The 25566-nt window shown below is 38.2% G+C and overlaps 1 protein-coding gene across 6 annotated transcripts in view; it reads left to right on the top strand.

Annotated features, from left to right (window-relative positions):
- Nucleotides 1–25566, top strand: part of pex5l (peroxisomal biogenesis factor 5 like) — a 176090-nt gene that overhangs the window by 129540 nt on the left and 20984 nt on the right. For 5 of the 6 annotated variants that reach the window (XM_008105988.3, XM_062976794.1, XM_008105982.3 and 2 more), the window contains 6 exons: nucleotides 2871–2982; nucleotides 7488–7697; nucleotides 9717–9840; nucleotides 11754–11850; nucleotides 19950–20045; nucleotides 25210–25326. In XM_008105988.3, the coding sequence (XP_008104195.1) occupies nucleotides 2871–2982; nucleotides 7488–7697; nucleotides 9717–9840; nucleotides 11754–11850; nucleotides 19950–20045; nucleotides 25210–25326 (756 nt within the window). The remainder of the gene's footprint in view (nucleotides 1–2870; nucleotides 2983–7487; nucleotides 7698–9716; nucleotides 9841–11753; nucleotides 11851–19949; nucleotides 20046–25209; nucleotides 25327–25566) is intronic. The other variant, XM_062976796.1, reaches the window with a different exon arrangement.

The following is a 25566-nucleotide window of genomic DNA, read 5'->3' as shown; positions in this document are numbered from 1 at the left end:
TGAATAAAAATATAGAAAGTTACTCATTTTAGAAATAAAGATGTTGTAGAACTAACAGTTAACTGTTACTCAATACACTAAAAAGTACTCTCAGTACCCTAGAAATGAATACATTTAAGAAAAATGCAACCACCAAGTTCTGAATTGCATAATACTGAGCATTATGATACACTTGAAAATATGATTTTCCAGTGGCTTGTATAGTATATTACATGTATCTTCTGTAAACAAGAAAAAAGAGATGAGTTATGAATTTCACACATACACACACAATCAAAAATCGAAATATAAAGCCACAATTGTTGGCGTGTGCCTTCAAGTTGTCTGTTGTCTTCTAGTGACTCCATTGATTTCACAGGATTTTCTTATGTAAGAAATACTCAGAAATAGTTTTGCCAATTCCTTCCTCTGAAATGTGGCCTACAAATTCAGATTTAGGTCTATATCAGTGCTGGCCATGCTTGCTTTCACAAATGATTTGAGTTTAATTTTGAAGACAGAGCAAAGTAGAAAACAGTAATGTTAAACTAGAGGCCAATGATATGGATTAAACCGTCATTATCTCCAGTTTCTTGATGTCTGCAAAGAAACCAATGCTAATCTTCACAGGCTGTGGTTCATAATGCGATGTTTTGTTGTGGTGGTAGTTCTTTTTGTTGTTTCCAAAATATATGTATCAAAAATATTATCTATCCAAAGGTTTCCAGACATACCCACATTCAGACATTTTTCTTTCTCTATACTACATAACTTTTTATGGCTGTGTTTTCCTTCTGATTGTTTTGTTGCCTGAACTGCTTTTATAAAATTACACCAGCTAGCAAAATGCACTTTGGGTGATACAAATGCTGCAGACACATCAATTGTCTTTACAATCCCATTAACTGTGGGAGAACAAGATTGCTTTCGTTATTAGGTGTTGGAAAAGATTCAGAGCAAAAAAAAACAAGGAAAAGGGCTTCAGAATAACAGGTTGGCACCCTACCCAGTACTTCACACAAGTCACAAAGTTATGTTTCTGTACAGAAATTCTTGTAAAAGATGGAAAGGAGAAAGGATACTGCCAGAGGCAAACCAGAGTTAGCTCTAAGCCTTAGGAAATCTGCAAACTTCCTCGTTAATATCATCCCCACCCCACAGTTGCGGTCTCACCTTATGGAAGTCCCAATGGTAGGATGGCCTACTTGATAAATGATCGTCCTGCTATAAAGGGAGAAATCTCAGATTGTAAACCCAATTTTGTCTACAGGGAATTCCAAACAGACCTATGAAGGGTTGACAGGGCATCATAAGTTCCTTGCATTGTCTTCAAAGAAGGAAGTGCAAGGTGGGAAAAGCCTTCCAAACCCAACCTAATGTCAAATGTCTTGGTTTTCAGAGGCAGCTTAACTCACCCCATCTCCCCTCCTCATGGGAGTAAGGCATGTTTGGTAGTAAGACTGGGCTTGGGATCATTAGATTATTAGGAGTGGTCTATTTGCAAGATGCATTGCCTACCAAAGTAGATGTTTCAGAATGAGTATTCCCATTGAGATTGCTTTATTGTCTCCTTCCTTCAACCAGTACAAGAGTTACAGGCTCAAAGTGCTGAAAATTCATTGTGGAGCACTGGAGGTGCTATGTTGTGGATTTGCTTAGCCTGGTGAAGATTAAGGGCCCTTTCACACAGCCATATAACCCAGAATGTCAAGGCAGATAATATAAAATATCTGCTTTGAACTGGATTATCTGAGTCCATACTGTCATATATCCCAGTTCATTGTGGATTTTATACAGCTGTGTGGAAGGGCCCTAAGAGGGCTTATGACAGTTGTCTTAAGGTATTAATAGGCCTTTCATACCAAAGATGGGTCAAAATTGCTCTCTCTCGCTTCAGAGCGCAGCACTTGAAACAAGAGAAAAATGGCAAAAAAGCAGATTTTGACCACGTTTTAGAAGAAGCACCTCAATGGATTAGTGTTCTTTGGCCCCATTTACACAGGCACTAAAATCTTGCAAAGACACAAATCCACTACAAGCAGTAGTAAACCAATCACAGAAGTAAATATTTTTGCAACTTATATACAACAATGAACAAGTATACAAAGAACATAAAACTGTTATATACACAGTGATTGATTATAGCCAAGAGAGCAATAATTTTCTTCTGGAGAGCTGTGTAACGATCTTCAAAGGATGTCAAGAGTTTATAACATGCTGTATTTAATGTTCTTTCTTGCTTGGAATGAAGGTATCAGGCACAAAAACTTTGAAGCAGACTTCTCCGTAACAGCAGTAGTTATTTAGCTCTGAAGGTTTATAACATTCGCTGTGCTCGATATCTTTTCTTGTGAGGTAGAGTTATCAAGCATGAATGCTTTAGAGCAGACTTCTCCTTGAGAGCATTAGATTCCTTACTCTCTTGTAAGTAGAAGTTTATAAACCCAAATGTCTATGAAAAGATAATCCTGTAATAATACTATTGTGTGGAACTTCCGCTTCCTTGTGGAAGATTTCCATGCAGAGGATTTCCAGACTGGTTTTGACTATATTAAGTCTTCCTCAGGTGGAAAAATATGAAAATTACAAAATGAAGTGGACTCTAAACTGGCTGGAGGTCAACTTGACATCATTATTCAATACTAAACAACATAGGAAGGTCTTAGAATTTACAAAGGTCATGACTGGAGAAAAAAAATATCATGCAACGATTGCATCCAAACTAGAGTATTGGTGTTGCCTAATAGCATCTTGTTTGTATTTGCTGCTTTGTGTCCAGTTGTTATATCCATTTTGCTTTGTGCTTTAAAATGAAATCATGCACATATTCAAGCCATTTGACCAATACACCCATGAGCCCACTCGCACCCCTTTTCCTTTTCTGTCACTAGCTGGTGAATGAACAACAAGAAAGCAGACCTCTCCTGAGCCCTTCAATTGATGACTTTCTTTGTGAAACCAAATCTGAAGCTATTGCAAGACCTGTGACGTCAAATACAGCAGGTATCTGAATTTTCTACTGCTTTCATTCACACTGAAAGGATTTTTTGAGTCTCGACCAAGATTCAGCTTTTTCCATACCTATCACCCTTCAGAAGCCAATTTCGTGCAAAGCTAGATAATGTTGGGGGTTTTTTGGACTACAACTAGAATCCTCCAGCTAGCATGATTACATAGGACAATCCTAATAATAGAAGAATATGGCGGAGTGAGGTGATGAAAATGAGTATCAATTGCAGGCCAAATTGTCCTTGCAAAAATAAAATAAAGGGATATACTGTACAGCACCCTAATTTGTCATCTCTTTTGTTTAATCTAATTTGTGGTCTCTGTGCATCCTTTCCCTGATTCCATCTATTCCAACATAACCTCTTTTCATCTGTATCTTCACTTAGTTTGTTAATTCCCAGGTCTCTCAGTTTTTGCCTCAATATCTACCAGCATCCTCATGCCTATTGGTTCACCCCCATTTCCATTTTCCTAGCTCAATGGTCATTGTGTACAAGAGATTCCAAATTTTACCCTTGGCATTTCTAGGTAAGTGCCAAAAAAAAACCCCTCAGGAGTTGTTGCTGCCAGTCATTGTCAACAGTGTTAGGCTAGGTGGACCAGTGGTCTGACTCAGAATAAGTGAGGAATTTACATGTTTGTCTTCTGCTGAAATTATGCTTTCATATCAAAATGCTTGCTGATATCCTATTTAGACAAACTATTTGGTTACATATGTGTAACTAATTAACATTTCCTGGATTAGGATTCCCCCACCCACTTTAAGAGCCAGTAGCTCAATTGAATGAAAGAGGTCTGTTCAGTTGCCAATTGGAGTCCAAGAAGGAAGTTTCCAGCAATGTGGTCCTGTTTCTGATTGTTAAACTTCAATCACTTATGAGGAGAGACCGAAAACCCCCTTGTGTCCTGACTTGGAGCTGAATGGACCTCAATTCTCAATATAGCTGCTGGCTGTTAAGGTGAGTTGCGCAGAGAGCATTTCTGATTGTAGCAATAGTGTAATGATTATGACTATGTAGTTATATTGAATATGGAGAAGTTATGGTTAAAAATCTGTAACTGCAGTACAAGATGCTAGCCAGTTTATTTTTAGACAGAGAGGTTAAAAACCTCACTGTCATGTAAATTGTTTGGGCTCTGAAAAGGAAAGGACAGGAAATAAATGTGTAATGAATAGGAATTTCAATGGGCAAAACACCTGAATTGAGGAGCGAAGTCAGCATTCTTTGGATGTCTTTAATCATTAGAAGTTTGCTTTATTTTACTGAGCCCTTCCCTTGGAAAGAGCTTGTAGTGACTACTCTTGGAGCTAAAATTCTGATCTGAATGCCTGCTTTGCCCAACATAGGAATGGAGTTCTGATGCTAAGTAAGATATACAGTTGCTTCCAAGAATTCAAAGTAGGCAGAAGGTCAAACCCAGAGCAGCACAACCTTGAGGGACATGTTGTTCTCATGGAGAAGTTTTTAATCATGATATCTCTAGGTGGTGCTGGGCTAGTGAAGACTCCTAACTCAAGCTTCAAAGAGCTTTTAGATTTCTGAGCCTGGAAAAGTTCTTTTTGACCTCCAATTTCCAGAATCCTCCCAATGGCTATGCAGGCTCAGAGACTGCGAGAGTTTTCATCTAGAAATTACTACTGGTATCAAAATAAGTCAGCTTCTTTAACCAGTGCTTGATTCAGTATAAGGAAAAGTTACTAATATTATTTATTGGAACTAAGACAGGTCCTAATAAATAATATATTTCTTATTTTGTTCAGCCTGGTAAAAATATACATATTTATAAATATTCATAAAATATTACACAGTTACAGCATAATGATTCCACTTTAAACTGTTATGGCTTAATTCTATGGATTGCTTGTACACTGGGAAGGCTCCCAATCTCTCTGGCTGATATTTCTGAATGCTCCTTCTTACATTGCAAATCTCAGTTTCCATAGAGTGTTGTCGTGGCAATTAAAATGGAATAATTGTGGTATAATGGTGCAGTGGGAAAGGGCTCCAGGTGATACTAGGTGATACCAGGTGATACTATTTTCTGCTGATTGACATGTTTGCTTCCCATCTTCCTGTTCTGTCATGTTGAACTTTTCCCCACTACTCACTCTTTGTAACTAATGAAGTCAGCAGTGGGTCTGGGACCTTTTGCTCCTAAGCCATTACACCTCCCTTTTTGTTAAAGGAAGATATTTATTCATCCGAACAAATAGGGATATTTTGGCAGCTTCAGTAGCAGAAGCTTATTTGCATGAAGTTGGGGCATGACTAATTAACCTGCCTCTCATGCCCACTAACGGAGGAAATAGATGTTCCTATTGCTGGTACGAAGCCAACATCCAAATTAGCCTGAAATCTGGGGATTTTTCTGTCATACCATGCATACACCCAGCTGATTCTGGTTTTTGAGGACAGCAAGGGCACATAAGACATTTTAGCTTCTTCCTCCTCTGTCAGTCAGTCCTGTCTTTTTAACAATCCCAAGGGTTTGAGGAACGTCTTGAATATGACTTGCATATCCTCTTTTCTGCTTAATCACCACTGATGCCTTTCATGAGCTTGTTGAAATCCTCTTGTGAACTGTGCATATGCCAAGTTGGCACAGATGTTTCAGACACTTGAAAGTTGAGCGAGGGGAAAATAAACTTGAAGCATCAGCAAAGCTGGGAGGGCAGCAATCTCTGAATGTCAGCAGAAAGAATGCCAGGCAACCTTAGTTATCTGAATTGACACCAGTGACATAAATGGTCTTCATCAATAAGACCATATAAGGGTACATCTATACTGTAGAATAAATTCATTTTGACATCATTTTAACTGCCATGTCTGAAGGCTATGGAATCAAGGGAGATGTAGTTTTAGAAGGTTTTTAGCCTTCTCTCCAAAAGTGAGTTGGTGCTTCACTGAATTCAACAAATCCCAGGATTCTGTCACAACTGAGCCATGGACATTAAAGTGGTGACAAACTGTAATTCTACAGTTTGGATGCACCCTAAGATATCTTGCTCCCTTTTAGAGTGAAATCCTATTTATGCCTTCTGGGAAGTAGGCAGGTCCTGCCATTAAACAGAATATGATGTCCATGTCAAACCATATATAGAATGATGCAACATAACTTCTAACTGTCCTCATTTGGCTGGGTTCATTTGTCCTGGTTAATCCTTTGTCTTTCCATTTTTCGACTGCTGTTCAAATGTACCCATTTCTTTCTCTTCATCTCTTACTTCATCCTCAGATTTCTTCAGCTGCTGCAAAGCGTGTTCAGATAACAAACATAATAATCAATTAATCAGGAGAGGAAATAGTTGAATCTTGCTGCTTCCAAGGAGACCTAGGCAAAGCCAACTGCTGTAGCCTCTCCTAACTTATCTGTTTTTCTTCTTCCCCATTAATTTTTTTGTCATTTTGATCACATGCCAATGTTGCTTTGCCAAACACATATTCCAGTTTTCATCTGTGAAAAGGTGGAAGGTATAAGAAAAGGGTGGCAGATAGACAGCAAAATGCTTTGATCTGGCCCAGATCAGGCAAAATCCAACTGATTTAGTGGTTGAATTAATTTAAAAAATAAGGGAAAGTATTGTAAAGATTATTTCTCAGTCACAATGAGATTCAAAGGTGTGATTTGTCAGTTCCTCAAACTTTCATTTAGGCTATTTTTAATACGGGTTTTCACAAGCTTTCAAGCCTTTTATGGACATAGCTGGGACTTTAGAGCAGTGGCTTCTAAACTTTAGCTCTTCAGAAGTTTTGGACTTCAACTCCCAGAGTTCCCTTACTATTGGTCAAGCTGGCTAAAGTATCTTGAAGGTTATGTTCAAAATACTTAAGGATCAATTATTGAAAATCATTGCTTTAAAGAACTTACATTTTTCATTGGGTTTAGCCTAGAGATATGTGCACTTGTCTTCGCTGCAGATAGAAGAATTGCAAAAAAGACAATTAACACTCCGAGATTTAAATGCACATAAATTCAAACACCTAGATTCACAAATGCTCTCATTAGTGTCAGCTGAGCATCTACACCTTCCTCCTTAATTAGTGCAACCCTGTAAAACAATATGTGCAAAGTGGAAAATCTAATCAAACATTCACTGTTTTTGTTTTCATTTAAAATAGAATAAATGATTTTTAATGAACCCCCGGAGTCTCATTGTGACAAGGTAATGTTCTTTACTATACTTTCTTTTAATGTTTAATTTACTCTGCAATCCTGCTAATTTTGTACAAATCAGAAAATATAAGGAAAATCACTGGGTGGTCACAGCTGGGATCAAAGTACTAAGGGCAGGATTAAATCCTCTTCCTAAGCAAACATGCAAATATATAACCACTCTAGCTCTTTTGCTGGTTTATTGCTTGCTTTAACAAAGCTTGAGAGTTTAAATTAAGCTTTGCTACAACAGGGATGCAATCCATTTCTTCTTAAAACAGTAAAAACGTAACAAAGCCATGTTGAATTTAAGTGAAATGGTTTTGTGTTTGGTCTGTGATCAGTTTTGTCAGCAGGGTTGGATCTCTTGGACCTGAGCGAACCTGTCTCTCAAACCCAAAGCAAATCCAAAAAGCCAGACAATTCATCCCGAGGGGACGTCTTAAAGGCCTCGACCCACAGAAAGAAGTCAGACAATTCAGACCTTATCAGTGTGGCTGCAGAACAGAAGATCCAGCCTCTCAAAGCTCCAGAAAAGTCTTCTTTGGATTTAGGTACTTATCATTTTCTTATTATTGAACATTAGCCTATGCACTTTCGTGCTCTGTTGTGGTGGTGGTTGTTATATTTATTGTATCCTACTTTTCTCCTAAAACTGGAACACAAAACGACTCACAGTGTAAAGGAACAATATAAAAAGAATAGTGATATCCAGTGTTCTCCCGGCTGACACGAGAATTCAGTGAATTGTACATAATGCTTTGTGTAATACTTTACATTTTTAGCCACTTTGTGTCCCCAACTGAGAGAGAGGTGGGCTATATAATAAATAAATATATTTATTACTGTATTTTCACCATTAAGTATGGAGAAAATTGCTTGTAGGGGTTTCTGTCCCATTTGCCCAAATAACTTGCCATTGTGTTTCTCATATGCATACCCAATCCTCCAAAATGGGAGAGCTCCAACTCTCATAATCTCTAAACCAAAGCTTTCCAGACATTTCATGTTGTGGACACACGTTTGAGATATGCATCATTTCACAACACAGTAATTCAGCCCTTGCTAAGAGATGAGAGATACATACATAAACTGTAATAACAAAATGTATAGGGATACGATATCTCTCATGAAAACTTTTTATTTATATATTTTTAAATATATGATTTGTTTCCTTCACATAGACTCAGAGGTGTCTCATGTTCATGGAACACACTTACTAACTGCAGTCAACACACTAATGTGTTGTAGCGCACATATTGAAAAGTGCTGCTCTAAGCCATCTTCATATTGGCCTGCTTCATGAATATTGGATAGTCTGAAACTGGCCAGGCCACATGTTGATATGTAAAAGATGTGGCAACTCTAACTGAAGTGGAGAAAAACACTCCTGTGAGAGCTAAACTGGGAATGGCTTCTAAACAATACAGTTGGCCCTGCACATTTGATCAGTATGCTTTCTCTGGGAATTTCTAGGTCTCTCATCATAGCATTTTTAGGTCCTAGTCAACTTCCAGCAGAAATTGGATCTAGAGTTGCATTGGAAGACCTAGGCTGAATCTACACTGCTCTATATCCCAGGATCTGATTCCAGATTATCTGGCAGTATAGACTCATATAATCCAGTTCAAAGCAGATTATTTGAAAACATCAAAAACATCCGGGCATCCCCTGGGCAATGTCCTTGCAGACGGCCAATTTTCTCACACCAGAAGCGACTTGCAGTTTCTCAAGTTGCTCCTGACACAAAATTATTATTATCTGGAATCAGATCCTGGGATATAGGGCAGTGCAGATCCAGCCCTACCGATCCCTAGAGAGGTGTTTGGTTAAATAAAAAAGATAGCATTATTATTTGCATATTTTCTATTTCCACTTTATATGAGGTCCTCTGCCCTTAGCTTCAATGAATGTGGAGGATCCCACTGTATTAGATCAGCTTTAAGCTAAACATGAGCTTTTGGGAATTGCCCTCTTCTTCCTAAAATGCAAGATTCTTCCTAGGTTATAAAATGAATTGTGCTAAAATAAACCTGTTAGTTTGAAAGATGCCACGATGCTCTGTCTGAATGTTGGAACTCAGCCATCTCTTTGAAAAGTTGTCCAAATAAGTAATTCCCAGGGTCTGAGCTTTGGAGTTGATGCTGCTTTCAGATTGTCATAGTGAAGGTCACCTTCGCTTTGACAATCCCAAAGCAGCATCAACTCAAACGCAGACCTAATATTGGTAAAATGAAGCAGATGCTGTGAAACACATACAAGCTTTCAATATTCCCTCTCTTTTCAGAAGGACATTGACCCTATAAATCTTTTCCCTTGCTCCCTTGTTGTTCATAAAGCAGAGCACACTAAATGCCTTTGTGGAAAGCTTTAATCATTTCAGAAAGTGTTGCAGTTGTGAACACTCAAGCACACACATGGCCAGCTGTCAAGTGTTTCTCTTGTTCTCAGAGGTGTTAACAATGACAGCAGATAGTATGAGAATTTCATTCCCAATTTTTCTGGAGGGTATGAAATCTATTTCCGATCTGCAGATGCCTTGCAGGAACTCGTTTTCTCTTTCTTCTCCTCAGTCAATATTCAGGCACAGCTAGAGAAATGGGATGACGTGAAGTTTCATGGAGACAGGCTCAGCAAAGGTTTTCCAGCACCTGAGAAAAAAACATCTTCCAGAGCCTCGTCAAAAGAATTCTTATGGTAAAACATATTTTGACAATGCGGCAAAAATTTGTGACAAGAATGACCAATATACACACCCAGTGCTTTTGGGAACTACCATTCCCATAGTCTTTTAGAGTCGTCTACACTGTAGAATTAATGCATTTTGACACCACTTTAATTGCCACAACTCAATGTTAAGGAATCATGGGAGATGTAGCTTTACAAGGTCTTTAGCCTTTTCTGCCAAAAAGTGCTGGTGTGTTGCTAAACTACAACTCCCAGGATTCCACAACATTGAGCCATGGCAGTTAACATAATGTGAAACATAGATTCGGTGTTTCTCAAACGCTGGTCCTGCACCCTTACTCAGCATAGCAACTAGGATTTTGAGAGATGACATATTCTGCTGATGCCAGTAGAAGCTGATTTGCCCTAACCCTTCTCTTTGTAAACTGTGCATTGTGCATTATATAGGACGGTTGTTCAGCCTCCATTGTGCATGTGGTTGTGCATTATGCATTTCATAATGACACTATGCATGCATCAGCATTGTAGAATTAATGCAGGTTGACATTACTTAAACTGCCATAGCTCAATGCTACAGAACAATGGTTCCCAACCTTTTTTTGACCAGGGACCACTATAACCAGGCACCACTCTCCAACATTAGTGCCAAAAGGGTTATGAATCAGGTTTTGGTCAATTTTAGATTTGGTTTGGTTATTTGGGGTGCTGATTCAGAAAACTGCATTGGATAGACCACATCAGCTCTAGTTTCTGATACAGAACATAAGCCATCCAGTAGTCGCCATCTGCTCACCCACAGAAAACCATATTTAATAATCTAGAGCTGATGTGGTCTATCCAATGCAATGGTCAGGTCTGCGGAAAGGAGCAGAAATAAAATAAATAAAATAAAATAAATAAAAAGGAAGGAAGTTCATGGAACAGATTTTAGTTCTCATGGCCCATTCCTGGGCCACAGCCTACTGACTGGGGATCACTGCTATAGAATCGTGGGAATTGCCATTTCACAAGGTCCTTGGGAAGTCAGCAGTTACCCAAACTTGACTCAAACAGTTTACTGTAGGTGCGACTTAGAATTGGATTCAGGCCCCTGTAATTACAAAGTTTTCACTAAAGTCATTGGATGAACTTGCCCTTATTTCTTGTTCACTGCTTTGCTTTTAAAGTTGGGCAGGTACACTTACACATCTGTTACTGATACTTTTTGGAGCAGATGGGTCTTGTATGGTTCTTCCATTGGATGATGCAGGAACCCCACAAACATTTGGAGTTCCCATGTCAGTTCACAAGATGTGCACAAATCAATCTTTTGTATGTTGCTACAAGTAATCAAAACCAGAGGCATAAAGATAATCTTGTACAGTGTTGTTGTATGTCTTTCGGGCTGTGTGGCCATGTTCCAGACGTATTATCTCCTGATGTTTCGCCCACATCTATGGCAGGCATCCTCAGAGGTTGTGAGGTATGGATAAACATACCTCACAACCTCTGAGGATGCCTGCCATAGATGTGGGCGAAACGTCAGGAGAGAATACTTCTGGAACATGGCCACACAGCCTGAAAGACATACAACAACCCTGTGATCCCGGCCATGAAAGCCTTCAACAACACAATCTTGTACAGTGCTTCCTGCTATGTGTGAAACACTGGTTCTCAGCCTTCAGTTCTCCAGATGTTTTGGACTTAATCTCCCAGAAGACTTAGTAAGCTTTGCCAATGCCTGGTCACTGTGAGGACTGGAGATTCAAAACATTTGGAGGACCCAAGGTTGAGAAACACTGGTGTAAAATAGTGTTGTGTAATTGTGTAAATAAATATCATACAATGTGAGTGTGATTCTTTGTGCTTGTGCCCCAAAGGAGATTGGTTTCATTCATGTGTTGGAATGCCTATAATGGGATGCACAAATGCTTTCTTCACAGGTCTGCAGAAAATAGCACTAAATCAGAGGCAGCCAGTGTCAAAACTGCATTGGAATCTAATTCAGCCTCAGAATTAGAATTAGCACCTGCACCAAAGGTAAGATATCACTTTCATACAGAAAAGCTTGTTGAAATTCAAATGTATCAGTGGAATGATAGGTTTGCATGGTGTAGAAAAATGCATTAATTGTACTATGCAGGCCTGTGTTGGATGGTAATGTTTTGCAACTGAATTGATACCTGAATGTGAAGCCAAATGTCACATGTACAACTCCATATATAACTTTGCTGCTAAAATTTGAACTATGGACAGTCCACATCATATAGAAATGGGACATGAGAAAAGCTTCCCACAAGGTTGGTAAAAACATCAAAAACATCCGGGTGTTCCCCTGGGCAACATCCTTGCCAATGGCCAATTCTTTCACACCAGAAGCGACTTACAGTTTCTAAAGTCGCTCCTGACATGTGAAAAGAAATCATATAGAAATGTTCATGTAGTTCCATTGGAGAACTGATACATGTATAAGACACCAAAAGTATTCCATCCATCATAAAAGATATGTAAGGTAAAGGTTTTCCCTCAACATTAATTCTAGTCATGTCTGACTCTGGAGGTTGGTGCTCATCTCCATTTCTAAGCTGTCCATAGACACCTGCAAGATCATGTGGCCAGCATGACTGCATAGAGCACTGTTATGTAGATGCAGATATATCATACTGTACATCCATCACATCCATGGAATATATTTTCCCAGACTTCTCATGGATATGCATAGCCACAAAAAACAGCGAACCCTATTGAAATAAAGAACTTCCAGGCCAAAAGTGCCATAGGATCATATCGGAGGAGCAAGAAAATACCAGGAGAATTCATATCTGAGTCAGAAAAAGATACGTTCAAATGAAAAACTTAGCATTTGATTGGCTTCTTAGGCCAATGTTATTTCTCTTTTCCATGTAATATTGAAATTTGAAGCAAAATCTGTTCAATAGCACCATGTCAGTTGTTGTTTGTAAAGGTATTGAATTTGTTTTAGTTCCTGTTTTCAATATACAATTTCTCCTGGTTACATTAATGGTCTTTGCATAGGCCAGTTCTGCTTTTGAAGTTCGTCAGAAATTGATAAACCACACGTGCCAGTTCTGCAGATATCGGCATTGTACTATAGTATTTTATATTAGCATAATAGTAAATTCTTAAATCAGATGTGAGCAACTGTGGTCTTCCAGATGTTCCTGGACTACAGATCCCATGAACAATTCGCATTATAGATATAATAGAGGTTGCAGTTCAGTATGGAGGAGCCCTGTTGCACATCTCCTTGTCAGGAGGAATATTTTGGACTATTTTCTTTTCACATGAACCATCTGGTTAACTGGAATTTGCCAGGCTGTTGTTGCTTTTACCATTTGTGTTCTTCAAGAATGCCCATTCAGGGAATTCAGTGCTCTGTCAAAAGGAGTAACAAATGCCGAAAGAAAAGGCAGTCAAACTGTGGCCGCTGGAAAAATACGAATTATTTTGACACAGCACTTCCTCACCGTAAATACTCTTCCTGACATAAATCAAACGGTTCCACTAAGCCTTTGAAAACATGCTATAAAATCGATACTACAATAATAATTGTTGCAGTTAAAACCCAAGCTAAATATTGGCACACCATTGAGTAATACGATTTTTAATGTCCTGTGTTAAAATTGTCAATGTTTCTCTGGGACGTGGTTGATTTTAATAGCCTAAAATATAACCTGCTGATCAAAACGTGCTCACAAGAAGTCAGTATGCCCCATAGCAGTGCAAACAAACAATGCTAGACAGTCAATAGGATCACTTTCATCTTGATAAGGAGTGGAAAATATTACTGTCTAGTCTGCCCTGCTCATCATCTCTGCTCCGCATTGCAAGGATATTGAGTAAAGTCTTCCTTCAGTTCTCTAACTGTAGCAAAAATACATCTCTGAGGAAGCCAGAAGAAGGCAAAGGCAATTATTTCTATCCAATAAGCTTAACACATTAGTTTTAGTCCAGACTTGAGAATATTAATGCTTTGGAATATCATTACCAGAATCCCTTCTGCTAGAAAAGGCAGTAACTACTTGTTGTGTTGTTTATTTATTTGCTAGATGCAATTTCTTTAAACACTTTGACTTGATAAAGGAATGTCATGGAACCTGGAAAGGTCTCAAAAATCTTTAAATGTAACTTTTAAGGTTACTTTTACAAGCAATGTGCTCACTGCATGATTGAATTCACTTCATTCTCACTCACGATATGGCTTTTGAAATGTTGTTATCTAACCAATTAATAGATTAAAAGCCTATTCACTGCTAAATCCAGCACATACCTAGAAATAATTTCCATTCAACTCAGGCTAGATCTACACTAGCATATAATGCAGTTTCAGAATGCAAATTAACCGTGTTTAACTGGATTATGAGTGCACTGCCATATAATCCCGTTCAGTGCAGTTAATCTGCATTCTGAAACTGCATTATATGGCAGTGTAGATCCAGTCTCAGTGAGTTATTCTTCTGACTCTATATCACTCTGCAAGTGTGCAATCCTGCACAAATATATAGAGTACAACTCCCATATCGGCAGGACTAATATCCATAGTTTCACTAGCCAGTGTCCAAAATGATATCTCTCTCTAGGCACTTTTCTAGGTGCTCCAGTGCAATTATATGGTATGCTTTCACCAAAGGTGGAGAACCTAGAGAGAGAGTTCTTGTCTCTAGGCATTTATTACATCCTACAAAACAGAGCTATATTGTGCTTCTGTCGGAAGTAATTACTTTCAATAGACTTTTTATTCGTGGTTTTATGTTTTCACAATAAATCCAAGAATGTATTTCCCATTGATGTGGGGGTTGTACTGTAATTGGGACTTACAGGAAAATTGGCTCAAAATGTTCCATCGCTGGTATTTAACACCAATTAGGATTAATGCACAAAAATATCCAGAACAATTGCTGGAAGTGTAGGAAACAAGAAGGAACATTTTACTATGCATGATGGACTTGCACAGTGACAACCACATATTGGAAAAGAATTCATGAAGAAACTCAAAAAATAATGAAAAAAAACTTTCCTGATGAAAGCAGAATATTATCTGCTAGGAATAATGGACGAGATGATGGACTTTAATCAAAATGAAGATATTTTATTTACCTATATCGCGACTGTGGCAAGGATAACATTCACAAGATATTGAAAAACACAAAATCCCTACAATTGAGCAGTGGCTAGACAAGCTTGACGAAATCTAAGATAAGAACAGGCTGACCTTCTTAATGAAGGAAAATAGAGGAAAACCACTTAAAATGACAGATTGGAAGACATATGAAGATTATAGAAAGAATACAAAGGAATAAAGAAACAAGAAGAACCCCCATGATGTACATAAGGAATGAGTAGGCAGATTAAGAAGTAAGATGCAACCGTGAAGAGAAACGAATGGAAGACCAAAATTACCCTCGACTTTCTAACTCTTTATCTAATTCTCTCTATTTAATTTCCCTAAACTGTTTCTCTTCCCCTTACCTACCTAATTTTCCCTACCTTTCATTTCCGCAAACTTGTGTAGTCTTCTTAAATTCTACTTTTACAAATGTAACTCACCTGGAAAAATGTGAATAAAAAATATATATAAAGATACGGGGGGTTGTACTGTAGTTGGGAGTTCGCTCCACTGAACCCAGTGGCATTTACTCCTCAGTAACAATGGGCAGGATCAGGCTGTTCTGATCTTTCCCTGTCCGTTTGCATATCCAAACACAGCTATGCCCTTGCAGCCCCTTTGCATATACCTCACAATCTGGCTGAGCACTACAGAGTTTATCTTGTTAAGAACATTTCTGTTCACCATCTGTGATTCCATGGAGATTGTTTTCTACTGTCCATTCTTGGCAATGCTGAGATAACACTATGCCTTCCTGAGATCCTGGGAGCAAGATCTTGTGAGCACAATGTTTTCCCATTTTTATCTGTTAAGCGACAAGGGCTTCAAAGTGCACAACTGTGGAGTTCATATGCCAAATCTTCAACTCTGACTCCAGTTCTTCCTCTTATCTTTCTTTCATCCAACTTAAAGTCCTTCATAAATGGCAAAGATATATATGTCTGTATCTCTATATCTATATCTATATAAATTAGTCATAACAAGGTTACTGTAGCAAAATGGCAGCAGAAGACATTCTGTCACCACCATGTGAATCATCCTCTACTTAAAGTGATAGGACATGAAATATGCATGTTGTATCAACTATAAAATATAAGTACAAAATGGTGTGTTGCCCATATCTTTTTATAATATCATAAACTTTTGTTTTGAAGTCAGAGTCGGGACACTTTGCCAACTAAAGTTGCTTCCAATTCCAAGGTGACAACTCCATTTCCATACCCCCGTAAATGTGTGACATTCATTTGTTGACAATGATTTTTTACAAAGAAAAAACACGATCTATCATTTTTATAGAGTACTTTACATTGTTTATATTTCCTTCCTACCTTACTTTTTTGTGTCTATGTCCTTTCAAGTTGCCTGTCAACTTATAGCGACTTTATAGGGTTTTCTTAGACAGGATGAAGAGGATCCATTGGGTTCGGTTGCTCAACCAAATCAACTCATTTGAAATGTGATGCTGGAAAAATGTTTTATGGACAGTGTGAATGGCTAAAAAGATAGAGAAATGGGTCCCGGGACAAATTAAGCCTAAACTACTTTAGAAGAGAAGATGACTAGACTGACACTACTGTATTTTTGCTGTATTATGAGAAGACATGATTCACTAGAAAAGACAATAATGCTTGGGAAGGGAGAAAGCAGCAGGAAAAGAAGAAGACCTTTGTGCTCATATGTTGCATATCTTCCAAAAGTCCTCATTTGGCAGAGGCAGTCCTAATTTATTCTCTGCTGTCCCACCTTTCCAACTGCTTTTAATATGTCCCAGTTTCATTTTCCTTCTCTTACCCCCCTTCATCTTCAGCTTACTTCAACTTGTGTGAATAGGTTGAAGGGAAAAAGTCATCATCACTCAATTAGCAGAGGGAAGAGGACATGTCATGTGCAATGAAGGGCTGGAATCGAGAGGAAACTCTATTTTTGTCCACTCTAGGTTGAACCAAGAAAGCTTTATTATTTGGTTTATCATGTTGTCCAGATGAAGCTGCTGGCACTCTGATTTGTTTATCTCCCAATAAGGCAGAGGGTGCATCTACACTGTAGAATTAATGCAGTTTTACACCACTTTAACTGCCATGTCTCAATGCTGTGGAATCATGGTCTTTTGCCTTCTCTACCAGAATGCTGCTGCCTCACCAAAGTACATAGACCCATGGCAGCTAAACTCGTGTCAAAGTGCAATAATCCTATAGTGTAGTTGCACCCACAGAAAATGGAATTTATATGCCTATTTTATGATTTCACTTTTCTCCGGGGTGGTGGATGCAGGTTATTTATATTCTAAGTAGTATGTGCGTCAAAGAGGAGCTGATCATTCTAAATGCCCAAGAGAACTTGGCTTGTGCCACTTGTTTGCATAAAAAAATGTTAGGGACATGTCTGTCCAAATTGCTTGGATTATTTCTATAATCAGCCGCAACATGAGCATAGGATGGATTTCTGATAGTTAAAAGCCTTAGTTTTTAAATGCTGGGATTAACAATTATGAATAGTCTGGTCACTGCTGTGTGCTTACTGTTGCAGGGTATGTGTGTGTGAGTTTTAACTCCTGGCATAATTCTGTCCAGTTGAATAGGATTGTGGTGCTTGGAGATTAAGAAATACCTTCACAAGCTGGATTCAACCCTCAATGTTAATGTGATAGAAATTCTATCCAGTATGAAAATGGCTCATTGCGATTGAATGACCCCAAGGATAATAACAATTCAAAATATAATAATATAAGTAGATGCTGTTTCAATCCACTCCAGGGCAAACATCTGGCTAATGAGTTTAACCTTAAACAAGTATGAGGTCAAGAGCTAAGCGGAAACAACATTTTTAGGTCATCGCACTATTTTCCTTTGCATTTCAAAAGGGACATTTCAGTATGTTTGCGAATTCAGAGGATTTTCTTTGTAAAATACTTAATTAAAAGGTATAATCTTCCCAATGAGGATGACAAGAATATGGGGAGGTGGCTGAACAATGACCACATTGCAAAACAGCAGAAAGCTGGCTCCATAATTTTGGCCACAAAGCCTGCCCTCAACTTACACATGAGGTCAACTTAAACACGATTATATCTACAGTAATATTTCTCTTCCTCCACCATTTTCAATTTTTCTCCTAGATCTCTTTCTTCTTGCTTCTCTTTTCCGTTTAATAATTCAGGCCTTCCTTTTTCTCTATTTCTCAGTGTCCAACTCTGTTCATCTTTCTCTATTGTCCATGAGTCGCAATCTATTTCACAAGTCATTGCCTCATTCTCTCTGACTCTGATTCTCCTTCTCATTTTCCATTGTGTCTATCCGTCTTTTGTATCTCTTTGTCCTACTCTCACTAGCTGAAGTAGAGTAAACTGAATGGCGGTACTTGAATGGTAATTGGCGCTACCTCAGCCTTTTGAGAAACGAGCAACTGCTACCTCCACAATACCAGTAAATCTAGAGGTACATAGAAAGAACTAACGACTAGTTATGTGTCTTCTGAGAATGCACAACTACATGAGTAGCAGTTAGGATAGGATGGTGTGTGGGATGTTGACCAGTTCCAACTAATATTCGTCCATTGTTCATTGATGCGTCAACACACAAGTAAATCTCATTGATTCAATGGGTTTATTCTAGACAGTAATAACAGTAAGATTTGGGCCAAAATCTGCAACCTTTCATTCTTGCTTCCTTCAACAATAAAAAGATGAAAACACTAGGTTCTGGAGTAGGAACATGCAACTGTAAAAATCTTGAAGGGTGTATTAGTTCACCAGCAAACCTTGAAGGACCAGACTTCCACTAAAATAATTATTTAAAATGAACACAAATGCTTTCCTTGTCCCGTATCCTGAAAACCTCCCTGAGAAGCCATTCTCCTTTAGACCAGTGGTTCTCAAACTCTGCTTCTTTAGTTCTTTTTAATTTCAACTCCTAGAAGTTTCAGCTACTATGGCTAATGTTTAAGAATTTTGACACCTGAATTCCCATACACTAAAGTTTGAGAACTACTGCTCTAGATCAATGTTTCACATGTGCAAACATATACACATCTTGCTGTGGTTTAAAAGATACATATGTTTAAAATACCAATTATTATTAAAGCACCTTGCGAAGATGCAACCACCAAAGACTCAGAGAGGAGACCTTTTACTTTTTTTTTCTTTCTTCTTCTTATTCACTTTAGATGGTAACTCAACTTGGTTTATAATATATATGACAGAGGCTTAGATGTTGGAGGAACAATAACAAGTTTATTCAGGCACAGAGCTTAGTGGTTACAATGTTGTTTCTCACTTAGAGGCACTTTTATTAACAGTTACAATACTAGAATGAGGTGAGTCAAACTCCCTAAAGTGTCACTTCTTTTACTTAAAGTAGTTAGAACTTCATCCTCTGCTACTTTTAAACCACAGTCACCCCAGTGATATACGATCACAGATTCTCTGTTCCTTACCAGGACACAGACTACATTAAATAAGTCACCAAACTTATTTTAAACCGACTCAAAATGAACAATTGAGTCTCCTTGATCCCCTCAACCTAGGATCAATCTTCCCTGTGCCTCATCAGAGCACAGACTGAATCCCTTTTTAAAACTCTGCACTTCTTCAACAAACGGCAGTTGGCTCCGCCTACTTCTCCATGGCAACCAGCCTCTGAGTGCTGAAATGCAATAACTGTAATACTTACCCTTTTAAAACACAAACACACAATTAAACATAACATCTGTAAACCAAAAATTCATACTTCATTGCACACCTGCATTCATGTTTTGTTGTTCAAGCTACAAGCAACATTCTGTTCACTTTTTGGTTTATGGTAGAGAAGCTGGTATGGTCCTGGATTTGTCTACTCTTAATTTTAGCTGTTTACAAGGAAGGCACTGGGAGATAAACACAGTAAGTATGGGTTTCATCCTAATGTACAATCTCCTTAGTTCAATGCAAATCACTCAACAACATTGGTTCTTCCCATACCATTACCATTTCCCTCCAATTAACATTGCTACCAGCATTTTTTATTCTTTATTTTAGGTTCGATCTACCAAAGAGCAACGTTGGGGAGGTGCCCTCCTGTCACGACACCATTCCATGGAAGAGGAATTCGAAAGAGCCAAAGCTGCTGTTGAGGTATCTGATGTTTTTGTAAATGCCCTACTAGAAACCCATTCAGGAGAAAGCAGTCTTCTAATATAATGGGCAGTAGCTTTTAAACTTCTGTATATCGATTAAAAGGGGCCCCTGGTGGCACAGTGTGGTAAAGCGCTGAGCTGCTGAACTTGCGGACCAAAAGGTCCCAGGTTCAAATCCCAGGAGCGGAATACAGACAACGCCGGCTCTTTGGCTTAGAAATGGAGATGAGCACCAACCCCCAGAGTCGGTCACGACTGGACTTAACGTCAGGGGAAAACCTTTACCTTTACCTATATCAATTAAACATGCAGTCCAGAACTAGGCAATCAAAACTAAAGAAGAAATGGTGAATCCATTGTTTCACAGTGGGATCCTCAGCATGTATTTTCTTTTTCTGTTGCCAGTCTCCCTCAGACCTTTCTTTTGAGATCTTAGTCATTCCATTCACATGCTTCTTGCTTTGCTTTCTTTGACAGAATGACAAATAATTTAGCAGCTTATGTGTAGCTTGGGGTGAATCCACCCATCACATCTTCAGAGCTCTTGGTGGGAATCTTCCATTGTATGTTATGATAAGACTGGCCTAGACTAAGAGATCTATATCTAGACTTGAGGAAATGTATTTGGAGGTGTGAAAGACAACATCTAACTGGCTTAGGCAGAACCTTGTTCATAACTATAGGTCCAGGCAGTAGCCTAAATCTGAAAGATCGATCTCTACTTCCAGAAGATTTGTGTTACGAACTCAAGCATGTTGGATTAATTTTTCACCTTACATTTTTACCTGCTAGTTGGCAGGTAATATTTGATGCTCCAAATAGATTATGTTGAACTTTTAAGACTGTCCCTGAACTGCTTGCAAAGCAGAACATCTATCAATTTGACTATTTATTTAGAGTTACAGTAGAGTCTCACTTATCCAACATTCGCTTATCCAACGTTCTGGATTATTAAACGTATTTTTGTAGTCAATGTTTTCAATACATCATGATATTTTGGTGCTAAATTCGTAAATACAGTAATGACTACGTAGCATTACTGCATATTGAACAACCTTTTCTGCCAAATTTGTTGTATAACATGATGTTATGGTGCTTAATTTGTAAAATCATAACCTAATTTGATGTTTAATAGGCTTCTCCTTATTCTCTCCTTATTATCCAACATATTTGCTTATCCAACGTTCTGCCGGCCCGTTTATGTTGGATAAGTGAGACTCTACTGTATATCCTGCCTTTCTCCCATCAGTGGGACTTAGGGTGGCTTACAAAAAGATTAAAAAGAGAAATAAAACACAGAATCTGGCCAGCATCCTTTTAGTGACGTGCACAACCATAACTAAAATGTATGCCATGGTTCTTCCTTCTTGTTGCAGGTTGGCATTCTCTTCCTCCCTTTGCAATGACTGGAGCCCACTCCGACTCATTGTTCTTCTATGGTAGACCCACATGATATGACCATTCAGTGGCTAGTGAGGAATGGAGAAACATCTCCTGGCTTTGTCCCATATACAATCACGGGATGATTACATCATCCACCAACGACTCTAGTGGACTTTGGTGGATGATGCCATTTGGCTATGGGGATAAGGCCAGATATTCCTATGCTGTTAAATGGCTGTTGCGCTAAAGGAGCGAATCTTGGAGCTGATGAGAGGAGAGCTGATGTGTGATTCCCCAAACAACAAAAACGACAACTTTCCCCATCCCCAGTAGTAAATATGCTGTCACGAGAAAAATAACAATTGGTCCTTTTTAGCTGTCCAAAATGAAAATCTCAACACCAATGTGGCAGGAAGAGCCACATCTGTTCCCATGTGGTCCCAATGTGGTTTCCAAAACAATGCTATCACTAGGAGAATAAAGTGTCTCTTTCAATCCTCAGTTGGAAGTGTTTTCCCCCTATACATATACACTTCTTCAGATCCATTACTAGCTATGATTATATCTTGCCTGCTTTTCAAGCCATCATCATCATCATCATCCCACTACCATCTCCCAAAAGGGACTTGGGGCGGCTTACAAAAGCTCTTGGAAGTGCAACAAAATACAATAAAATACATGAACATATAAAACAATCACAAAGTAAATTTACATAACACATACACATGAAACGTCATATAAACATGGACAATTCAGATGGTAGTCTTCTTGTAAAGTAATGTAAACTAATACCACTGCAGGGATATCCCAAATAAAGTAATGTGCTACTGAAAGAATTAATGCAGAATGCACTGAATACTTGAAATGTTTTATGTATAAATATAATGAAATATGTTTTTTAAACATTATATGAAAGTGCTTTGTAATTCTGTAAACCCAGAATTTGTTTTCTGCAACAGATCTTTTTTCCCTGAATTGCTTTGGGATAGGGAGGGAGGTAACACATTTATCGTTGAATAAAAAGCTAGACTCCAAATATGCACAAAATGATACGTTTTGCTATTTAAATATGAAATATCCAGGTAAATGTAGAGTCTTTTTAATAGCCTTCTTGCTCTAAAATACTTTGCCTGGGGAGATAATTTAAACAACTTTATGTTATAGGAGGGAAAAGTAGCAGTTAATAGGTTGGGGAATGTAATTAAAAGACTGTTTGGCTGGAATGTGAACAGGACTGAAAAGTGAAAAGAAACCCTATTACATTAACCCATTGGAGTTTTTCAAGCCATTTTTTGAAACCTGCCAGAAGATGGGAACATGACTATTGAACTGGCACTTAGGGTTAATAGGGAAACAAAAATGATAGGATTGTTATGAATGCAAGGAAGTATATAGTGTTGTAAGCAACAGCAATGCACAATGGTTTGAGTACTAGACTGTGGGTGCATCTACACTGTAAAATTAATGTAGTTTGACACCACTTTAGTTGCCATGGCTCAATGCTATGGAATCTTGGGAGTTGTAGTTTGGTGAGACACCAAACTAACTATAACTATAACTCCCATGATTCCATAACCCTGAGCGATGGCAGTTAGTGGTATCAAAACTTCATTAATTCTACAATGTAGACGCACCCTATGACTCTGGAGATCAAGGTTGGATTGGTGATTGGTGTGGGTATTTTTAGAGGAGGGAATGTAAAAGGGCAAAGAATAAGAGGAAGAAGGGAGAGAAGGGCACATAAATGCAGGGAGGGAACAAGATAGAAAAAAGATTTAAAAAAAGAAATAAACATTAAAGGAAAGACAATAAACCGAACCTGTGGTTCATTGGTCTGTGTGTTTTGATGCACTCCAATTATTATTTGGATGTTTCTTTTATACCACATATAACTCAATGAAGCTACATGTAAACTGTGAAATGTATATTTTCTTATTGGATGAGAAAGATATAACAGAAGCACTTTCATGAACCATTTGATAGAACCATTGAAAATGTCACCAGGAAGCTGTGTTTCAGTCGAATTGCACTAAATCAATTGATTATTCAGTACATATGTAAGATTGGGAAGAGTAGCTGGATTCAGACCCGAGAACGTCACAGTCTAATCTGTACATTTCTGTGCCAAAGCATAGGCTTTCATAAGGTAACTGGCTCACCTACATTCTCCATACTTTTGTTGCCATCAGAATGCAGGCTGCATGAGAGCAAATCCTGCAGTATACCTAAAAACAGATGTTTCATATGAGATAAAGGGCTTTTGGTTAAAATGCCCACTAGTGTATGTGAGTAGAAACATCAATTATAGCAAGCTGAAGCCTTATCCAAAGGCCATTTGGCCAATTTTCTTCCTGGAGCAAAGAACTGAGGCTGATTCCAATTCATGCCATTCAGCTTGGATGCAGATATCCCTGTAATTAAATCAAAGTGCCCTGTGAATGAACATGGGGGGCATGCAAATCTAAATAAATTCATCTTGGCAAGTCCAGCCTTTAAAATGACTCCTATAGTGCTTCATAGATCAAGAAGATGGTTACATGCTAGACCTATGCGAAATAAAATCAGCATTGCGACTGTTCAGTATTTTGCAGCCTTCCTCCTAACAGTCAAAAACCTTAGAGCCTCTTGTTCTTGCCATTTGCCATCAAGTCAACTTTGAGTTACGGCTGTCCTATGAATAAGAGCTGCAGTCTTCAAAGGCCCTGCTCAGGTCTTTTAGATTTACAGCCATGACTTGCCTCCCTCTTTTCTTCCTATTGCCTTCCACATTACCAAGCATGATAATATTTTCCCATGAGTTATATCATCCTATGATATATCCAAAGCAACTTGTCTATTTCAATTTACAAGATGACAGCTAGAGCTCTGTTAATGTCTTAAGCATGTCTAAGCTTCCCTGTGGAAGTTGTAGCACATTTTGTCTGATGCAGAATGCCCATAATTAAGGCTCATAGAAGCAGAGTTGGAATATCAGTTCGTACAGTATATGGCTGCTTGTACTAAAAGATTTGTGTTCTTGGCACATGTCTTTATCAAGAATACAAAATCCTTCATATAAAACTGTCCATATGAGTGCCTGAAATAGTGACATCTTTGCTCTCTGATTGTTCAGTTTATACACACTTTGTTTAATGCACAAAATTACTTAAAGTATTGTCAAAATACTTTCATCCTATGTGTGGAAGAAATGAATTTTATGTTTATACTTAGGTCCCAACTCCAAGATATCTCCTTATGTACATATTTGCATATGCAAGTATTCCTAAACTGGAAAAAAAAATCTGAAACCCTAAACACTTCTAGTTTCAAGCATTTTGGATAAGGGGTATCAATCTGTACTTGTTATGTTATGAATGTTGTGAAATTATGGACAGAATTGCATATAGGTTCATAACATTTGCATCCTGTCTTTCTACCCTTAAGAGGGGTTATAGTCTTTCATTTAAATGGTGCTTAAAGAACTCAGTAGAAATACATTTTTAATAGAACTGAAAGGAAAAACACAGTATCTCTGGACAAGGATTCATAAACTTTAAACGTACAGTCTAGATGAAATATGTATTCTTATCAGCTAGAGGTATTTAATGTCCAGAATCTCCAATTTTTTTATTTATTTAATTGCTTAGCTAGGATTGGTTGATTGCAATCAATACTTTAATGTTAACTATCATTTGTATTCTGATTTGTTGTAACTAAATAAATAGAAATGAAATAAAAAAGATTCTCTTTCTTAAAAAATGCCTCTGGGTTTCCTCCCTCTTTTTTCATCTCCTCTCTAGTCAGACACAGAATTTTGGGATAAAATGCAAGCGGAATGGGAAGAAATGGCCCGCAGAAACTGGATTTCAGAAAGCCAAGAAGCACAAGGCCAAGCAGCGGTTTCCATTAATGAAAAGGTAATGCTGTGAAGGCACCAGGTCCCATCCAATATTGAACACTAAACAAGATCAGCTCTCGATAGTACTTGAATGGGAGACGGCCAACAAATACCAGGTGCTGTAGGGTATATTTCAGAGGAAGGAACTGGCAAAACTACCTCTGAGTATTCCTTGCCTATGAAAACCCTATGAAATTCTGTGGGTTTTCATCAACCAATAGGGGACTTGGAGATACATACACCCATTACTCAATGCTGA

Source organism: Anolis carolinensis, chromosome 3 (genome assembly GCF_035594765.1).
Source record: "Anolis carolinensis isolate JA03-04 chromosome 3, rAnoCar3.1.pri, whole genome shotgun sequence".
Taxonomy (NCBI): domain Eukaryota; kingdom Metazoa; phylum Chordata; class Lepidosauria; order Squamata; family Dactyloidae; genus Anolis; species Anolis carolinensis.
Note: the sequence above shows the minus strand (reverse complement) of the source record. Positions and strands in the feature narration are given on the sequence as shown.